General features: G+C 52.2%; 1 protein-coding gene across 1 annotated transcript in view; it reads right to left on the reverse strand.

The window, feature by feature from the left end:
- Positions 1-19,152, reverse strand: part of LOC122555142 (inactive carboxypeptidase-like protein X2) — a 238,991-nt gene that overhangs the window by 74,768 nt on the left and 145,071 nt on the right. Inside the window, exons 10-11 of the mRNA XM_087992293.1 lie at positions 8,648-8,827; positions 1,431-1,728 (exon numbers count right to left, since the gene is read on the reverse strand). Of these exons, the coding sequence (XP_087848419.1) occupies positions 1,431-1,728; positions 8,648-8,827 (478 nt within the window). The remainder of the gene's footprint in view (positions 1-1,430; positions 1,729-8,647; positions 8,828-19,152) is intronic.

Genomic DNA, 19,152 nt, shown 5'->3' on the forward strand with positions numbered 1-19,152 from the left:
TTATTGTGGATCCTCGCAGTGCGGGGACACAGGGACAGTATTATTTTGGATCCTCGCAGTGCGGGGACACAGGGACAGTATTATTGCGGATCCTCGCAGTGTGGGGACACAGGGACAGTGTTATTTTGGATGCTCTCCATGTGGGGAACCTGGGACAGTATTATTTTGGATCCTCGCAGTGTGGGGACACAGGGACAGTATTATTGCGGATCCTCGCAGTGCGGGGACACAGGGACAGTATTATTTTGGATACTCTCCATGTGGGGAACCTGGGACAGTATTATTTTGGATCCTCGCAGTGCGGGGAAACAGGGACAGTATTATTTTGGATGCTCTCTGTGTGGGGACACAGGGACAGTATTATTTTGGATACTCTCTGTGCGGGGACACAGGGACAGTATTATTTTGGATACTCTCTGTGTGGGGACACAGGGACAGTATTATTTTGGATACTCTCCATGTGGGGAACCTGGGACAGTATTATTTTGGATCCTCGCAGTGCGGGGAAACAGGGACAGTATTATTTTGGATGCTCTCTGTGTGGGGACACAGGGACAGTATTATTTTGGATACTCTCTGTGCGGGGACACAGGGACAGTATTATTTTGGATACTCTCTGTGTGGGGACACAGGGACAGTATTATTTTGGATACTCTCTGTGCGGGGACACAGGGACAGTATTATTTTGGATGCTCTCCATGTGGGGAACCTGGGACAGTATTATTTTGGATCCTCGCAGTGCGGGGACACAGGGACAGTATTATTTTGGATACTCTCCATGTGGGGAACCTGGGACAGTATTATTTTGGATCCTCGCAGTGCGGGGACACAGGGACAGTATTATTTTGGATACTCTCTGTGCGGGGACACAGGGACAGTATTATTTTGGATACTCTCTGTGTGGGGACACAGGGACAGTATTATTTTGGATGCTCTCTGTGTGGGGACACAGGGACAGTATTATTTTGGGTCCTCGCAGTGCGGGGACACAGGGACAGTATTATTTTGGATGCTCTCTGTTTGGGGACACAGGGACAGTATTATTTTGGATCCTCGCAGTGCAGGGACACAGGGACAGTATTATTTTGGATACTCTCTGTGGGGACACAGGGACAGTATTATTTTGGATACTCTCTGTGCGGGGACACAGGGACAGTATTATTTTGGATGCTCTCCATGTGGGGAACCTGGGACAGTATTATTTTGGATCCTCGCAGTGCGGGGACACAGGGACAGTATTATTTTGGATGCTCTCCATGTGGGGAACCTGGGACAGTATTATTTTGGATCCTCGCAGTGCGGGGACACAGGGACAGTATTATTTTGGATGCTCTCCATGTGGGGAACCTGGGACAGTATTATTTTAGATCCTCGCAGTGCGGGGACACAGGGACAGTATTATTGCGGATACAGCGTGTGTAGGTACTCACTTCCGAGCACTGTGTGCCAGTTCGCTCCATTAATAATGTCTCCATACTGCCTGAAGTCATCTCCATGACAGACACGCCTGTCCTGCTGAGCCATCGCTCGATTGCTCGTTGCGTAGACAAATGAAAGCCAGCGGAAGACACTGTCATCGGCTGTAGGGGTCAGTTTCTTGGGCATCCCCGTCGGTCGTGCCAAGTCATACGGGTAACTCACCACCATCTCGCCACCATGGAAATTCGCACTCAACACAAACGGGATCTTCCTCATCCAGTTAATCACAGCTCGTGTTTCTGGGCCAACCTGCAGACAGGAAGGAACTGGCAAACTGACCGAGAGAGCACATCCCCAGAGAACTGCAACCTGTCCCTGTGCACATCAACCTCAGCTCCTCTCCTCCCCCAAATACACCCGCCTGTACCCAGGTACACCTGTACCCCAGTATACCTCTAACCAGGTACACCTGCAGCTCAGTACACCTGTACCCGAGTGTGGTGAAACGGTTAAAAATTATGTCCCAATACATGTGTGAATCTAACCGGAATGGAGGTGTTGCTTAGTTCCGTGTGAATCTTATTACACACCTCCCCGTGTGAATCTTCTTATCTGTATGTAACCAGAATGGAATGTGTTTTTTAGCCTTGCTCTGCTGTTCACATGAATGTTTATATCTGGAAAAGAGTATATCAGCTGGAAAAGTCTCCAGTTCGGTGAGTCTGCTCCGGGGTTACGTTTAACCGCCGAGCGTGGGTTGTTGGCAACCGCTCTACGAGAACTGACGGCTCCCAGTTCCGGTAACATGTAGAGTGAGTATAAGCCAGACCCGTTGGTTGTGGCGACGCTGCGGGGAATAAAATGCCCATATTCTAGCAGACTCGCCTCTTGGTCGTTTGTTCTGTGTCAGACTACTCTCCTACGAACCTGACCTTGAGAATTTTTTAAAACACCGAGTATACCTCTAACCAGGTACACTTGCAGCTCAGTACACCTGTACCTCAGTATACCTCTAACCAGGTATACCTGCAGCTCAGTACACCTGTACCCGAGTACACCTGTACCCCAGTATACCTCTAACCAGGTACACCTGCAGCTCAGTACACCTGTACCCCAATATACCACTAACCAGGTACACCTGCAGCTCAGTACACCTGTACCCGAGTACACCTGTACCCCAGTATACCTCTAACCAGGTACACCTGCCGCTCAGTACACCTGTACCCGGGTACATCTTTACCCCAGTATACCTCTAAACAGGTACACCTGCCGCTCATTAAACCTGTACCTGAGGACACCTGTACCCGAGTATACCCCTAACCAGGTACACCTGCAGCTCAGTACATCTGTACCCCAGTATACCTCTAACCAGGTACACCTGCAGCTCAGTACATCTGTACCCCAGTATACCTCTAACCAGGTACACCTGCAGCTCAGTACACCTGTACCCAGGTACACCTTTACCCCAGTATACCTCTAACCAGGTACACCTGCAGCTCAGTACATCTGTACCCCAGTATACCTCTAACCAGGTACACCTGCAGCTCAGTACACCTGTACCCGAGTACACCTGTACCACAGTATACCTCTAACCAGGTACACCTGCAGCTCAGTACACCTGTACCCCAGTATAGCTCTAACCAGGTACACCTGCAGCTCAGTACACCTGTACCCGGGTACACCTTTACCCCAGTATACCTCTAACCAGGTACACCTGCTGCTACTATACCTGTACCTGAGTACACCTGTACCCGAGTATACCTCTAACCAGGTACACCTGCAGCTCAGTACACCTGTACCCGAGTATACCTCTAACCTGGTACACCTGCAGCTCAGTACACCTGTGCCCCAGTATACCTCTAACCAGGTACACCTGCAGCTCAGTACACCTGTGCCCCAGTATACCTCTAACCAGGTACACCTGCAGCTCAGTACACCTGTACCCCAGTATACCTCTAACCAGGTACACCTGCAACTCAGTACACCTGTACCCGAGTATACCTCTAACCTGGTACACCTGCAGCTCAGTACACCTGTGCCCCAGTATACCTCAAAGCAGGTACACCTGCAGCTCAGTACACTTGTACCCGAGTACACCTGTACCACAGTATACCTCTAACCAGGTACACCTGCAGCTCAGTACACCTGTACCCGGGTACACCTGTACCACGGTATATCTCTAACCAGGTACACCCGCAGCTCAGTACACCTGTACCCCAGTATACCTCTAACCAGGTACACCTGCAGCTCAGTACACCTGTACCCGGGTACACCTGTACCACGGTATACCTCTAAACAGTTACATCTGCAGTTCAGTACACCTGTACCGGGGTACACCTGTACCCCAGTACACCTCTAACCAGGTACACCCGCTCAGTACACCTGTACCCCAGCATACCTCTAACCAGCTACACCTGCAGCTCAGTACACCTGTACCCCAGTATATCTCTAACCAGATACATCTGCAGCTCAGTACACCTGTACCCGGGTACACCTGTACCACGGTATACCTCTAACCAGGTACAACTGCAGCTCACTATGCCTGTACCTGAGTACACCTGTACCCGACTACACCTGTGCCCGAATGCACCTGTACCCGAATATACCTCTAACCAGGTACATCTGCAGCTCAGTACATCTGTACCCGGATACACCTGTACCACGGTATACCTCTAACCAGGTACACCTGCAGCTCAGTATATTTTTACCCGCGTACACCTGTACCCCAGTATACCTCTAACCAGGTACATCTGCAGCTCAGTACACCTGTACCCAGGAACACCTGTACCTCAGTATATCTCTAACCAGGTACACCGGCAGCTCAGTACACCTGCACCCGAGTATACCTCTAACCAGGTACACCGGCAGCTCAGTACACCTGTACCCGAGTATACCTCTAACCAGGTACACCTGCAGCTCAGTACACCTGTACCCCAGTATACCTCTAACCAGGTACACATGCAGCTTACTATACCTGTTCCTGAGTACACCTGTACCCGAATACACCTGTACCTCAATACACCTGTCTCGAGTATACCTCTAACCAGGTACACCTGCAGCTCAGTACACCTGTACCAGGGTACACCTGTACCCCAGTATACCTCTAACCAGGTACACCTGCAGTTAAGTACACCTGTACCCTAGTATATCTCTAACTAGATACATCAGCAGCTCAGTACACCTTTACCGGATACATCTGTACCACGGTATACCTCTAACCAGGTACACCTGCAGCTCAGTACACCTGTACCCAAGTACGCCTGTACCCCAGTATACCACTAACCAGGTACACCTGTACCCGAGTACACCTGTACCCCAGTATACCTCTAACCAGGTACACCTGCAGTTCAGTACACCTGTACCTCAGTACACCTCTAACCAGGTACACCTGCAGTTCAGTACATCTGTACCCGAGTATACCTCTAACCACGTACACCTGCAGCTCAGTACTCCTGTACCCGAGTATACCTCTAACTAAGTACACCTGCAGCTCAGTACACCTGTACCGAATATACCTCTAACCAGGTACACCTGCAGCTCAGTACACCTGTACCCCAGTATACCTCTAACCAGGTACACCTGCAGCTCACTATACCTGTACCCCAGTATACCTCTAACCAGGTACACCTGCAGCTCACTATACCTGTACCTGAGTACACCTGTACCTGGGTACACCTATACCCGAATACACCTGTACCCAAGTATACCTCTAACCAGGTACACCTGCAGCTCAGTACACCTGTACCTGAGTACACCTGTACCCGAGTACACTTGCACCCAAATATACCCCTAACCAGGTACACCTGCAGCTCAGTACACCTGTACCTGAGTACACCTGTACCCAAGTATATCTCTAACCAGGTACACCTGCAGCTCAGTACACCTGTGCCTGAGTATACCTGTACCTGAGTACATCAGCAGCTGAGTACTTCTGCAACTGTGTATACGTTTGGAAGGCTACTTGTGTAGCTGGGTACATCTGTATATTGAGTATACCTGTAGTTGATTACTCATGCAGCTGTGTACACCTGCACCTCTTCCTACTGCCCCCTCGACCATGACCCCACCCCCCATCACCAAACCATCATCTCCCAGACCATACAGAACCTCATCACCTCAGGAGATCTCCCACCCACAGCTTCCAACCTCATAGTCCGGGAACCCCGCACTGCCCGGTTCTACCTCCTTCCCAATATCCACAAGCCTGACCACCCTGGCCGACCCATTGTCCCAGCATGCTCCTGCCCCACTGAACTCATCTCTACCTACCTCGACACTGTCCTATCCCCCCGAGTCCAGGAACTCCCCACATACGTTCGAGACACCACCCACGCCCTCCACCTCCTCCAAGACTTCGTTTCCCCGGCCCCCAATGCCTCAGCTTCACCATGGATATCCAATCCCTCTACACCTCCATCCGCCATGACCAGGACCTCCAAGCCCTCCGTTTTTCCCTCTCCAGATGTCCCCAACAGTACCCTTCCACCGACACTCTCATTCGTTTGGCCGAACTGGTCCTCACCCTTAACAATTTCTCCTTTGAATCCTCCCACTTCCTCCAGACCAAAGGGGTAGCCATGGGCACACGTATGGGCCCCAGCTATGCCTGTCTCTTTGCTGGCTACGTAGAGCAATTGATCTTCCGTAATTACACCGGCACCACTCCCCACCTCTTCCTCCGCTACATTGATGACTGCATTGGCGTCACCTTGTGCTCCCGCGAGGAGGTTGAGCAATTCATCAACTTCACCAACACATTCCACCCTGACCTTAAATTTACCTGGACCATCTCTGACACCTCCCTCCCCTTCCTGGACCTCTCCATCTCCATTAATGACGACCGACTTGACACTGACAATTTTTACAAACCCACCGCCTCCCACAGCTACCTGGATTACACCTCTTCCCACCCTATCTCTTGCAAAATGCCATCCCGTATTCCCAATTCCTCCGCCGTATCTGCTCCCAGGAGGACCAATTCCATCATAGAACACACCAGATGGCCTCCTTCTTTAGAGACCGCAATTTCCCTTCTCATGTGGTTAAAGATGCCCTCCAACGCATCTCGTCCACATCCCGCACCTCCGCCCTCAGACCCCACCCCTCCAACCGTAACAAGGACAGAACGCCCCTGGTGCTCACCTTCCACCCTACCAACCTTCGCATAAACCAAATCATTCGCTAACATTTCTGCCACCTCCAAACAGACCCCACCACCAGGGATATATTTCCCTCCCCACCCCTTTCCACCTTCCGCAAAGACCATTCCCTCCGTGACTACCTGGTCAGGTCCACGCCCCCCTACAACCCACCCTCCCATCCTGGCACCTTCCCCTGCCACTGCAGGAACTGTAAAACCTGCGCCCACACCTCCTCCCTCACCTCTATCCAAGGCCCTAAAGGAGCCTTCCACATCCATCAAAGTTTTACCTGCACATCCACTAATATCATTTATTGTATCCGTTGCTCCCAATGCAGTCTCCTCTACATTGGGGAGACTGGACACCTCCCAGAGCGCTTTAGGGAACATCTCTGGGACACCCGCACCAATCAACCACACCGCCCTGTGGCCCAACATTTCAACTCCCCCTCCCACTCTGCCGAGGACATGGAGGTCCTGGGCCTCCTTCACCGTCGCTCCCTCACCACCAGACGTCTGGAGGAAGAACGCCTCATCTTCCGCCTCGGAACACTTCAACCCCAGGGCATCAATGTGGACTTCAACAGTTTCCTCATTTCCCCTTCCCCCACCTCACCCTAGTTCCAAACTTCCAGCTCAGCATTGTCCCCATGACTTATCCAGACTTGTCCTACCTGCCTATCTCCTTTTCCACCTATCCACTCCACCCTCCCCTCCCTGACCTATCACCTTCATCCCCTCCCACACTCACCCATTGTACTCTATGCCACTCTCTCCCCACCCCCACCCTCCTCTAGCTGATCTCTCCACGCTTCAGGCTCACTGCCTTTATTCCTGATGAAGGGCTTTTGCCCGAAACGTCGATTTCGCTGCTCCTTGGATGCTGCCTGAACTGCTGTGCTCTTCCAGCACCACTAATCCAGAATCTGGTTTCCAGCATCTGCAGTCCTTGTTTTTACCTGAGTATCCCAGTAGCTGAGTACATCCGCAGCTGAGGATACCTTTTAGCTAGGTACACCTATACCTGAGTACACCTATAGCTGAGTATCCGTGTACGTGAGTACATCTGCAGCTGTGTACAACTGTAGCTGAGGATACTTGTAGCTGGGTACACCTGTACCTGAGTACACCTGCAGCTGAATATACCTGTACCTGAGTATACATGTACCTGAGTATACATGTACCTGAGTATACATGTACCTGAGTATACTTGTATCTGAGTACACCTGTAGCTGAGTATACCAATACCTGAGTATACCTGCAGCTGAGTGTACTTGAATATACTTGTACCTGAGTATACTTGTCCCTGAGAACACCTGTAGCTGAGTGTACCTGTACCTGAGTATACCTGCAGCTGAGTATACCTGTACCTTTAACACCCCAACAATGCCTTCTCTCACCCTCATAAACACAATCACTGGAGCTGAGTATACCAATACCTGAGTGTACCTGAGTATACTTGTACCTGAGTATACTTGTATCTGAGTATACTTGTCCCTGAGCACACCTGTAGCTGAGTATACCTGTACCTGAGTATACCTACAGCTGAATATACCTGTACCTGAGTATACCTGTACCTAAGTATACCTACAGCTGAATATACCTGTACCTGAGTATACATGTACCTGAGTATACTTGTGCCTGAGCACACCTGTAGCTGAGTATACCAGTACCTGAGTATACCTACAGCTGAATATACCTGTACCTGAGTATACCTGCCGCTGAGTATACCAGTACCTGAGTGTACCTGTACCTGAGTATACCTGCAGCTGAGTGTACCTGTACCTGAGTATACCTGCAGCTGAGTATACCTGTACCTTTAACACCCCAACAATGCCTTCTCTCACCCTCATAAACACAATCACTGGAGCTGCATGCCCCCAAAACCCAACCCAGAGATTCCTGGAATCTGTGATGTGCTTTCCCAATGTCTCAGAGATACACCCCATTTATTGCACACACTCCATCCACGCCCTGCAGCTAAAGCCTGGTTCCAGGGACCCGAGCATCTGCTTCCCCAAACAACATCCTGCACTCTCCAACCTCCCACTGTCTAACTCCAGCACCAGCTTCCCTCAGGTGACTTACCGAGGCATTCGGCCATTTGTAATAGGCTGGGATTGGAATGAAATGATTCGAGATCAGGCTGAGGTCCTCAGCTTCATCCTGTGCATCCCACATTATGGAATTCAGGTCAGCAAAGTTGTGATTGAGATCATAGCCCTGCACCGTGAAACGACCAGTAGCCCAACCACACAACTCTGAGCCCTGCACAGAACACAGAGAGTGGTCTGAGTCAATTGACAGGTCAACATCAATCAAACCATTGCACACAGGTCAACACCATCAATCAGATAGTATCTCCATCACCTTATCTCAAACTAATCCCACAGCCCCGCTGTCTCCCCATTGCTCTGTACCAATCCCCAAACTAATCCCACTGCCCCACTCTCTCGCCATTGCCCTGTACCAATCCCCAAACAAATCCCACTGCCCCACTCTCTCCCCATTGCCCTGTACCAATCCCCAAACTAATCCCACTGCCCCACTCTCTCGCCATTGCCCCGTACGAAGCCCCAAACTAAGCCATGGCCCCACTCTCTCCCCATTGCCCTGTACCAATCCGCAAACAAATCCCACTTCCCCACTCTCTCCCCATTGCTCTGTACCAATCCCCAAATTAATCCCAATGCCCCACTCTCTCCCCATTGCCCTGTACCAAACCCCAAACTAATCGCACTGCCCCACTGTCTCCCCATTGCCCTGTACCAATCCCCAAACAAATCCCACTTCCCCACTCTCTCCCCATTGCCCTGTACCAATCCCCAAACTAAACCCACTGCCCCACTGTCTCCCCATTGCTCTGTACCAATCCACAAACTAATCCCACTGCCCCACTCTCTCCCCATTGCCCTGTACCAATATCCAAACTAATCCCACTGCCCCACTCTCTCCCCATTGCCCTGTACCAACCCCAAACTAATCCTATTGCCCCACTCTCTCCCCATTGCCCTGTACCACTCGCCAAACTAATCGCACTGTCCCACATTCTCTCCATTGCCTTGTACCAAACTCCAAACTAATCCCACTACCCTACTCTCTCCCCATTGCCCTGTACCAATCCCCAAACTAATCCCACTGACCGTCTCTCTTCCCATTGCCCTGTTCCAATCCCCAAATTAATCCCACTACCCTACTCTCTCCCCATTGCCCTGTACCAATCCCCAAACTAATCCCACTGCCCCACTCTCTCCCCATTGCCCTGTTCCAACCCCCAAATTAATCCCACTGCTCCATTCTCTCTCCATTGCCCTGTGCCATTCCCCAAACTAATACCATAGACCCACTCTCTCTCTCGATTCCCCTGTACCAATCCCCAAACTAATACCACTGCCCCACTCTCTTCCCATTGCCCTATACCAATCCCCAAACTAATCCCACTGCCCCAGTGTCTCCCCACTGCCCTGTACCTATCCCCAAATGAGTCCCACTGCCCCACACTCTCCCAATTGCCCTAAACCAACCCCCAAACTTATCTCACTGTCCCACTCTCTCCCCATTGCACTGTACCAATCCCTAAATTAATCCCACTGCCCCACTCTCTCCCCATTACCCAGCAACAATCCCTAAACTAATCCCACTGCCTCACTGTGTCCCAATTGCCCTGTGCCAATCCCCAAAGTAATCGCACTGCACCACTGTCTCCCCATTGCCCTGTACCAATCCCAAAACGAATCCCACTGCCCCATTCTCTCGCCATTGCACTGTACCAATCCCCAAACTAATCACACTGCCCCACTCTCTCCCCATTGCCCTGTACCAATCCCCAAACTAATCCCACTGCCCCACTGTCTCCCCATTGCCCTGTACCAATCTCCAAACTAATCCCACTGGCCTACACTCTCCCCATTGCCCTGTATCAATCCACAAACTAATCACACTGCCCCACTGTCTCCCCATTGCCCTGTACCAATCCCCAAACTAATCCCACTGGCCTACACTCTCCCCATTGCCCTGTATCAATCCACAAACTAATCACACTGCCCCACTGTCTCCCCATTGCCCTGTACCAATCCCCAAACTAATCCCATTGCCCCACTGTCTCGCCATTGCCCTGTACCAATCCCCAAACTAATCACACTGCCCCACTCTCTCCCCATTACCCAGCAACAATCCCTAAACTAATCCCACTGCCTCACTGTGTCTCAATTGCCCTGTGCCAATCCCCAAAGTAATCGCACTGCACCACTGTCTCCCCATTGCCCTGTACCAATCCCCAAACGAATCCCACTGCCCCATTCTCTCGCCATTGCACTGTACCAATCCCCAAACTAATCACACTGCCCCACTCTCTCCCCATTGCCCTGTACCAATCCCCAAACTAATCACACTGCCCCACTCTCTCCCCATTGCCCTGTACCAATCCCCAAACTAATCCCACTGCCCCACTGTCTCCCCATTGCCCTGTACCAATCTCCAAACTAATCCCACTGGCCTACACTCTCCCCATTGCCCTGTATCAATCCACAAACTAATCACACTGCCCCACTGTCTCCCCATTGCCCTGTACCAATCCCCAAACTAATCCCACTGGCCTACACTCTCCCCATTGCCCTGTATCAATCCACAAACTAATCACACTGCCCCACTGTCTCCCCATTGCCCTGTACCAATCCCCAAACTAATCCCATTGCCCCACTGTCTCGCCATTGCCCTGTACCAATCCCCAAACTAATCCCACTGCCCCACTGTCTCCCCATTGCTCTGTACCAATCCCCAAACTAATCCCACTGCCCCACTGTCTCCCCATTGCCCTCTACCAATCCCCAAACTAATCCCACCGTCCCACTCGCTCCCCATTGCCCTGTACGAATCCCTAAACTAATCCCAGTGCCTCACTCTCTCCCCATTACCCTGCAACAATCCCTAAACTAATCCCACTGCCTCACTGTGTCCCAATTGTTCTGTGCCAATCCCCAAACTAATCGCATTCCCCCACTCTCTCGCCACTGGTCTGGACCAATCCCCAAACTAATCCCACTGCCCCACTCTCTCCTCATTGCCCTGTACCAATCCAAAAACTAATCCCACTGCCCCACTCTCTCCCCTTTGCCCTGTACCAATCCCCAAACTAATCCCACTGCCCCACTCTCTCCCCTTTGCCCTGTACCAATCCCCAAACTAATCCCACTGCCCCACTCTCTCCTCATTGCCCTGTACCAATCCCCAAACTAATCCCACTGCCCCACTGTCTCCACATTGCCCTGTACCAATCCCCAAACTAATCCCACTGCCCCACTGTCTCCACATTGCTCTGTACCAATCCCCAAACTAATCCCACTGCCCCACTCTCTCCCCATTGCCCTGTACCAATCCCCAAACTAATCCCACTGCCCCACTGTCTCCCCACTGCCCTGTACCAATCCCCAAACTAATTCCACTGCCCCACTCTGTCCCCATTGCCCTATACCAATCCCCAAACTAATCCCACTGCCCCACTGTCTCCACATTGCCCTGCACCAATCCACAAACTAATCCCACTGCCCCAGTGTCTCCCCATTTCCCCGTACGAAGCCCCAAACTAAGCCACGGCCCCACTGTCTCCCCATTGCCCTATACCAATCCCCAAATTAATCCCAATGCCCCACTCTCTCCCCATTGCCCTGTACCAAACCCCAAACTAATTGCACTGCCCCACTGTCTCCCCATTGCCCTGTACCAATCGCCAAACAAATCCCACTTCCCCACTCTCTCCCCATTGCCCTGTACCAATCCCCAAACTAAACCCACTGCCCCACTCTCTCCCCATTGCTCTGTACCAATATCCAAACTAATCCCACTGCCCCACTCTCTCCCCATTGCCCTGTACCAACCCCAAACTAATCCCACTACCCTACTCTCTCCCCATTGCCCTGTACCAATCCACAAACTAATCCCACTGGCCGTCTCTCTCCCCATTGCCCTGTTCCAATCCCCAAATTAATCCCACTACCCCACTCTCTCCCCATTGCCCTGTACCAATCCCCAAACTAATCCCACTGCCCCACTCTCTCCCCATTGCCCTGTTCCAATCCCCAAACTAATCCCACTGCTCCATTCTCTCTCCATTGCCCTGTGCCATTCGCCAAACTAATACCATAGACCCACTCTCTCTCTCGATTCCCCTGTACCAAACCCCAAACTAATACCACTGCCCCACTCTCTTCCCATTGCCCTATACCAATCCCCAAACTAATCCCACTGCCCCAGTGTCTCCCCACTGCCCTGTACCTATCCCCAAATGAGTCCCACTGCCCCACACTCTCCCAATTGCCCTAAACCAACCCCCAAACTTATCTCACTGACCCACTCTCTCCCCATTGCACTGTACCAATCCCTAAATTAATCCCACTGCCCCACTCTCTCCCCATTACCCTGCAACAATCCCTAAACTAATCCCACTGCCTCACTGTGTCTCAATTGCCCTGTGCCAATCCCCAAAGTAATCGCACTGCACCACTGTCTCCCATTTGCCCTGTACCAATCCCCAAACGAATCCCACTGCCCCATTCTCTCGCCATTGCCCTGTACCAATCCCCAAACTAATCACACTGCCCCACTCTCTCCCCATTGCCCTGTACCAATCCCCAAACTAATCCCACTGCCCCACTGTCTCCCCATTGCCCTGTACCAATCCCCAAACTAATCCCACTGGCCTACACTCTCCCCATTGCCCTGTATCAATCAACAAACTAATCACACTGCCCCACTGTCTCCCCATTGCCCTGTACCAATCCCCAAACTAATCCCATTACCCCACTGTCTCCCCATTGACCTGTACCAATCCCCAAACTAATCGCACTGCCCCACTGTCTCCCCATTGCCCTCTACCGATCCCCAAACAAATCCCACTGCCACACTCTCTCCCCAATGCCCTGTACCAATCCCCAAACTAATCCCACTGCCCCACTCTCTCCCCATTGCCCTGTATCAATCCCCAAACTAATCCCACTGCCCCACACTCTCCCCATTGCCCTGTACCAATCCCCAAACTAATCCCACTGCCCCACTCTCTCCCCATTGCCCTGTACCAATCCCCAAATTAATCCGACTGTCCCACTCTCTCCCCATTGCACTGTACCAATCCCTAAACTAATCCCAGTGCCCCACTCTCTCCCCATTACCCTGCAACAATCCCGAAACTAATCCCACTGCCTCACTGTGTCCCAATTGCCCCGTGCCAATCCCCAAACTAATCGCACTGCTCCACTCTCTCCCCATTGCCCTGTACCAATCCCCAAACTAATCCCACTGCCCCATTCTCTCCTCATTGCCCTGTACCAATCCCCAAACTAATCCCACTGCCCCATTCTCTCCCCATTGCCCTGTACCAATCCCCAAACTAATCCCACTGCCCCACTCTCTCCCCATTGCCCTGTACCAATCCACAAACTAATCCCACTTCCCCAGTGTCTCCCCACTGCCCTGTACCTATCCCCAAATGAGTCCCACTGACCCACTCTCTCCCAATTGCCCTGTACCAATCCCCAAACTAATCCCACTGCCCCATTCTCTCCCCATTGCCCTGTACCAATCCCCAAACTAATCCCACTGCCCCATTCTCTCCCCATTGCCCTGTACCAATCCCCAAACTAATCCCACTGCCCCACTCTCTCCCCATTGCCCTGTACCTATCCCCAAACTAATCCCACTGCCCCACTCTCTCCCCATTCCCCTGTACCAATCCCCAAACTAATCCCACTGTCCCACACTCTCCACATTGCCCTGTACCAATCCCCAAACTAATCCCACTGCCCCACTGTCTCCCCATTGACCTGTACCAATCCCCAAACTAATCCCACTGCCCCACTCACTTCCCATCGCCCTATACCAATCCACAAACTAATCCCACTTCCCCAGTGTCTCCCCACTGCCCTGTACCTATCCCCAAATGAGTCCCACTGCCCCACTCTCTCCCAATTGCCCTGAAACAAACCCCAAACGAATCCCACTGCCCCACTGTCTCCCCATTGCCCTGTACCAATCCCCAAACGAGTCCCACTGCCCCACTGTCTCCCCATTGCCCTGTACCAATCCCCAAACGAGTCCCACTGCCCCACTGTCTCCCCATTGCCCTGTACCAATCCCCAAACTAATCCCACCGTCCCACTCGCTCCCCATTGCCCTGTACCAATCCCTAAACTAATCCCAGTGCCCCACTCTCTCCCCATTACCATGCAACAATCCCTAAACTAATCCCACTGCCTCACTGTGTCCCAATTGTCATGTGCCAATCCCCAAACTAATCGCACTGCCCCACTCTCTCGCCACTGGTCTGGACCAATCCACAAACTAATCCCACTGCCCCACTCTCTCCCCTTTGCCCTGTACCAATCCCCAAACTAATCCCACTGCCCCACTCTCTCCTCATTGCCCTGTACCAATCCCCAAACTAATCCCACTGCCCCACTCTCTCCCAATTGCCCTGTACAAATCCCCAAACTAATCCCACTGCCCCACTGTCTCCACAATGCCCTGTACCAATCCTCAAACTAATCCCACTGCCCCACTCTCTCTCCATTGCCTTGTACCAATATCCAAACTAATCCCACTGCCCCACTCTCTCCTCATTGCCCTGTACCAATCCCAAAACTAATCCCACTGCCCCACTCTCTCCCAATTGCCCTGTACCAATCCCCAAACGAGTCCCACTGCCCCACTGTCTCCCCAATGCCCTGTACCAAACCCCAAACTATCCCACTGCCCCACTGTCTCCCCATTGCCCTGTACCAATCCCCAAACTAATCCCACCTTCCCACTCTCTCTCCATTGCACTGTACCAATCCCTAAACTAATCCCACTGCCCCACTCTCTCCCCATTACCCTGCAGCAATCCCTAAACTAATCCCACTGCCTCACTGTGTCCCAATTGCCCCGTGCCAATCCCCAAACTAATCGCACTGCCCCACTCTCTCCCCATTGCCCTGTACCAAAACCCAAACCAATTCCACTGCCCCACTCTCTCCTCATTGCCCTATACCAATCCCCAAACTAATCCCACTGCCACACTCTCTCCCCATTGCCCTATACCAATCCCCAAACTAATCCCACTGCCCCACTGTCTCCCCATTGCCCTATACCAATCCCCAAACTAATCCCACTGCCGCAGTGTCTCCCCACTGCCTTGTACCTATCCTCAAACGAGTCCCACTGCCCCACTCTCTCCCAATTGCCCTGAACCAAACCCCAAACTAATCCCACTGCCCCATTATCTCCCCATTGCCCTGTACCAATGCCCAAACTGATCCCACTGTCCCACTCTCTCCCCATCGCACTGTACCAATCCCCAAACTAATCCCACTGCCCCACTCTCTCCCAATTGCCCTGAACCAAACCCCAAACTAATCCCACTGCCCCACTCTCTCTCCATTGCCCTGTACCAAACCCCAAACTAATCCCACTGCCCCACTGTCTCCCCATTGACCTGTACCAATCCCCAAACTAATCCCACTGTCCCACTCTCTCCCCATTGACCTGTACCAATCCCCAAACTAATCCCACCCTCCCACTCTCTCCCCATCGCACTGTACCAATCCCTAAACTAATCCCAGTGCCCCACTCTCTCCCCATTACCCTGCAGCAATCCCTAAACTAATCCCACTGCCTCACTGTGTCCCAATTGCCCCGTGCCAATCCCCAAACTAATCCCACTGCCTCACTGTGTCCCAATTGCCCCGTGCCAATCCCCAAACTAATCCCACTGCCTCACTGTGTCCCAATTGCCCCGTGCCAATCCCCAAACTAATCGCACTGCTCCACTCTCTCACCATTGCCCTGTACCAAAACCCAAACTAATCCCACTGCCCCACTCTCTCCCAATTGCCCTGTACCAATCCCCAAACTAATCCCACTGCCCCACTCTCTCCCCATTGCCCTGTACCAATCCCCAAACTAATCCCACTGCCCCATTCTCTCCCCATTGCCCTGTACCAATCCCCAAACTAATCCCACTGCCCCACTCTCTCCCCATTGCCCTGTTCGAATCCACAAACTAATCCCACTTCCCCAGTGTCTCCCCACTGCCCTGAACCAAACCCCAAACTAATCCCACTGCCCCACTCTCTCTCCATTGCCCTGTACCAAACCCCAAACTAATCCCACTGCCCCACTGTCACCCCATTGACCTGTACCAATCCCCAAACTAATCCCACTGCCCCACTCTCTCCCCATTGCCCTGTACCTATCCCCAAACTAATCCCACTGCCCCACTCTCTCCCCATTCCCTAGTACCAATCCCCAAACTAATCCCACTGTCCCACACTCACCACATTGCCCTGTGCCAATCCCCAAACTAATCCCACGGCCCCATTCTCTCCCCATTGCCCTGTACCAATCCCCAAACTAATCCCACTGCCCCACTCTCTCCCCATTGCCCTGTACCAATCCACAAACTAATCCCACTGCCCCATTCTCTCCCCATTGCCCTGTACCAATCCCCAAACTAATCCCACTGCCCCACTCTCTCCTCATTGCCCTGTACCAATCTCCAAACTAATCCCACTGCCCCACTCTCTCCCCATTGCCCTGTACCAATCTCCAAACTAATCCCACTGCCCCACTCTCTCCCCATCGCACTGTACCAATCCCCAAACTAATCCCACTGCCCCACTCTCTCCCCATTGCCCTGTACCAATCTCCAAACTAATCCCACTGCCCCACTCTCTCCTCATTGCCCTGTACCAATCTCCAAACTAATCCCACTGCCCCACTCTCTCCCCATTGCCCTGTACCAATCTCCAAACTAATCCCACTGCCCCACTCTCTCCCCATCGCACTGTACCAATCTCCAAACTAATCCCACTGCCCCACTCTCTCCCCATCGCACTGTACCAATCCCCAAACTAATCCCACTGCCCCACTCTCTCCCCATTGCCCTGTACCAATCCACAAACTAATCCCACTGCCCCACTCTCTCCCCATTGACCTGTACCAATCCCCAAACTAATCCCACTGCCCCACTCTCTCCCCATTGCCCTGTACGAATCCCCAAACCAATCAAACTGCCCCAGTTTCTCCCCACTGCCCTGTACCTATCCCCAAATGAGTCCCACTGACCCACTCTCTCCCAATTGCCCTGACCCAAACCCCAAACTAATCCCACTGCCCCACTCTCTCCCCATTGCCCTGTACCAATCTGCAAACTAATCCCACTGTCACACTCTCTCCTCATTGCACTGTACCAATCCCGAAACTAATCTCAGTGCCTCACTCTCTCCCCATTACCCTGCAACAATCCCTAAACTAATCCCACTGCCTCATTGTGTCCCAATTGCCCGGTGCCAATCCCCAAACTAATCCCACTGCCCCAGTGTCTCCCCGCTGCCCTGTACCTATCCCCAAACGAGTCCCACTGCCCCACTCTCTCCCAATTGCCCTGAACCAATCCCCAAACTAATCCCACTGTCCCACTCTCTCCCATCGCACTGTACCAATCCCTAAACTAATCCCAGTGCCCCACTCTCTCCCCATTACCCTGCAACAATCCCTAAACTAATCCCACTGCCTCATTGTGTCCCAATTGCCCTGTGCCAATCCCCAAACTAATCACACTGCCCCACTGTCTCCCCATTGCCCTGTACCAATCTCCAAAGTAATCCTACTGCCCCGCTCTCTCTCCATTGCCCTGTACCAATCCCCAAACTAATCCCACTGCCCCACTCTCTCTCCATTGCCCTGTACCAATCCCCAAACTAATCCCACTGCCCCACTCTCTCTCCATTGCCCTGTACCAATCCCCAAACTAATCCCACTGCCCCACTCTCTCCCCATTGCCCTGTACCAATCCCCAAACCAATTGCACTGCCCCGCTCTCTCCCCATTGCCCTGTACCAATCCCCAAACTAATCGCACTGCCCCACTGTCTCCCCATTGCCCTGTACCAATCTCCAAACTAATCGCACTGCCCACTGCCTCCCCATTGCCCTGTACCAATCCCCAAACTAATCCCACTGCCCCACTCTCTCCCCATTGCCCTGTACCAATCCCCAAACTAATCCCACTGCCCCACTCTCTCCCCATTGCCCTGTGCGAATCCCCAAACCAATTGCACTGCCCCGCTCTCTCCCCATTTCCCTGTACCAATCCCCAAACTAATTCCACTGCCCCACTCTCTCTCTCCTTTGCCCTGTACCAAACCCCAAACTAATCCCACTGCCCCACTGTCTCCAAATAGCCCCGTACCAATCCCCAAACTGAGCCCATTTCCTCAGTAACTCCCCATGTCCCTCTACCAAACCCATTTCAACAGAAGGGGACGGAAGCATCACTGAGGAGCATTCTGGGAGAAGTCAGCTCAGTCCGGATTACTCCTTCCTATCGGAAAGATGTTGTGAAACTTGAAAGGGTTTAGGAAAGATTTACAAGGATGTTGCCAGGATTGGAGGATCTGAGCTACAGCGAGAGGCTGAACAGGCTGGGGCTGTTTTCCCTGGAGTGTCGGAGGCTGAGGGATGACCTTATAGAGGTTTACAAAATTCTGAGGTGCATGGATAGGCTGAATAGACAAAGTCTTTTCCCTGGGATCGGGGAGCTCAGAACTAGAGGGTACAGGTTTA

This window comes from Chiloscyllium plagiosum, unplaced genomic scaffold (genome assembly GCF_037043375.1).
Source record: "Chiloscyllium plagiosum isolate Xiang-an unplaced genomic scaffold, Cpla_swu_hap1 HiC_scaffold_1, whole genome shotgun sequence".
Taxonomy (NCBI): Eukaryota; Metazoa; Chordata; class Chondrichthyes; order Orectolobiformes; family Hemiscylliidae; genus Chiloscyllium; species Chiloscyllium plagiosum.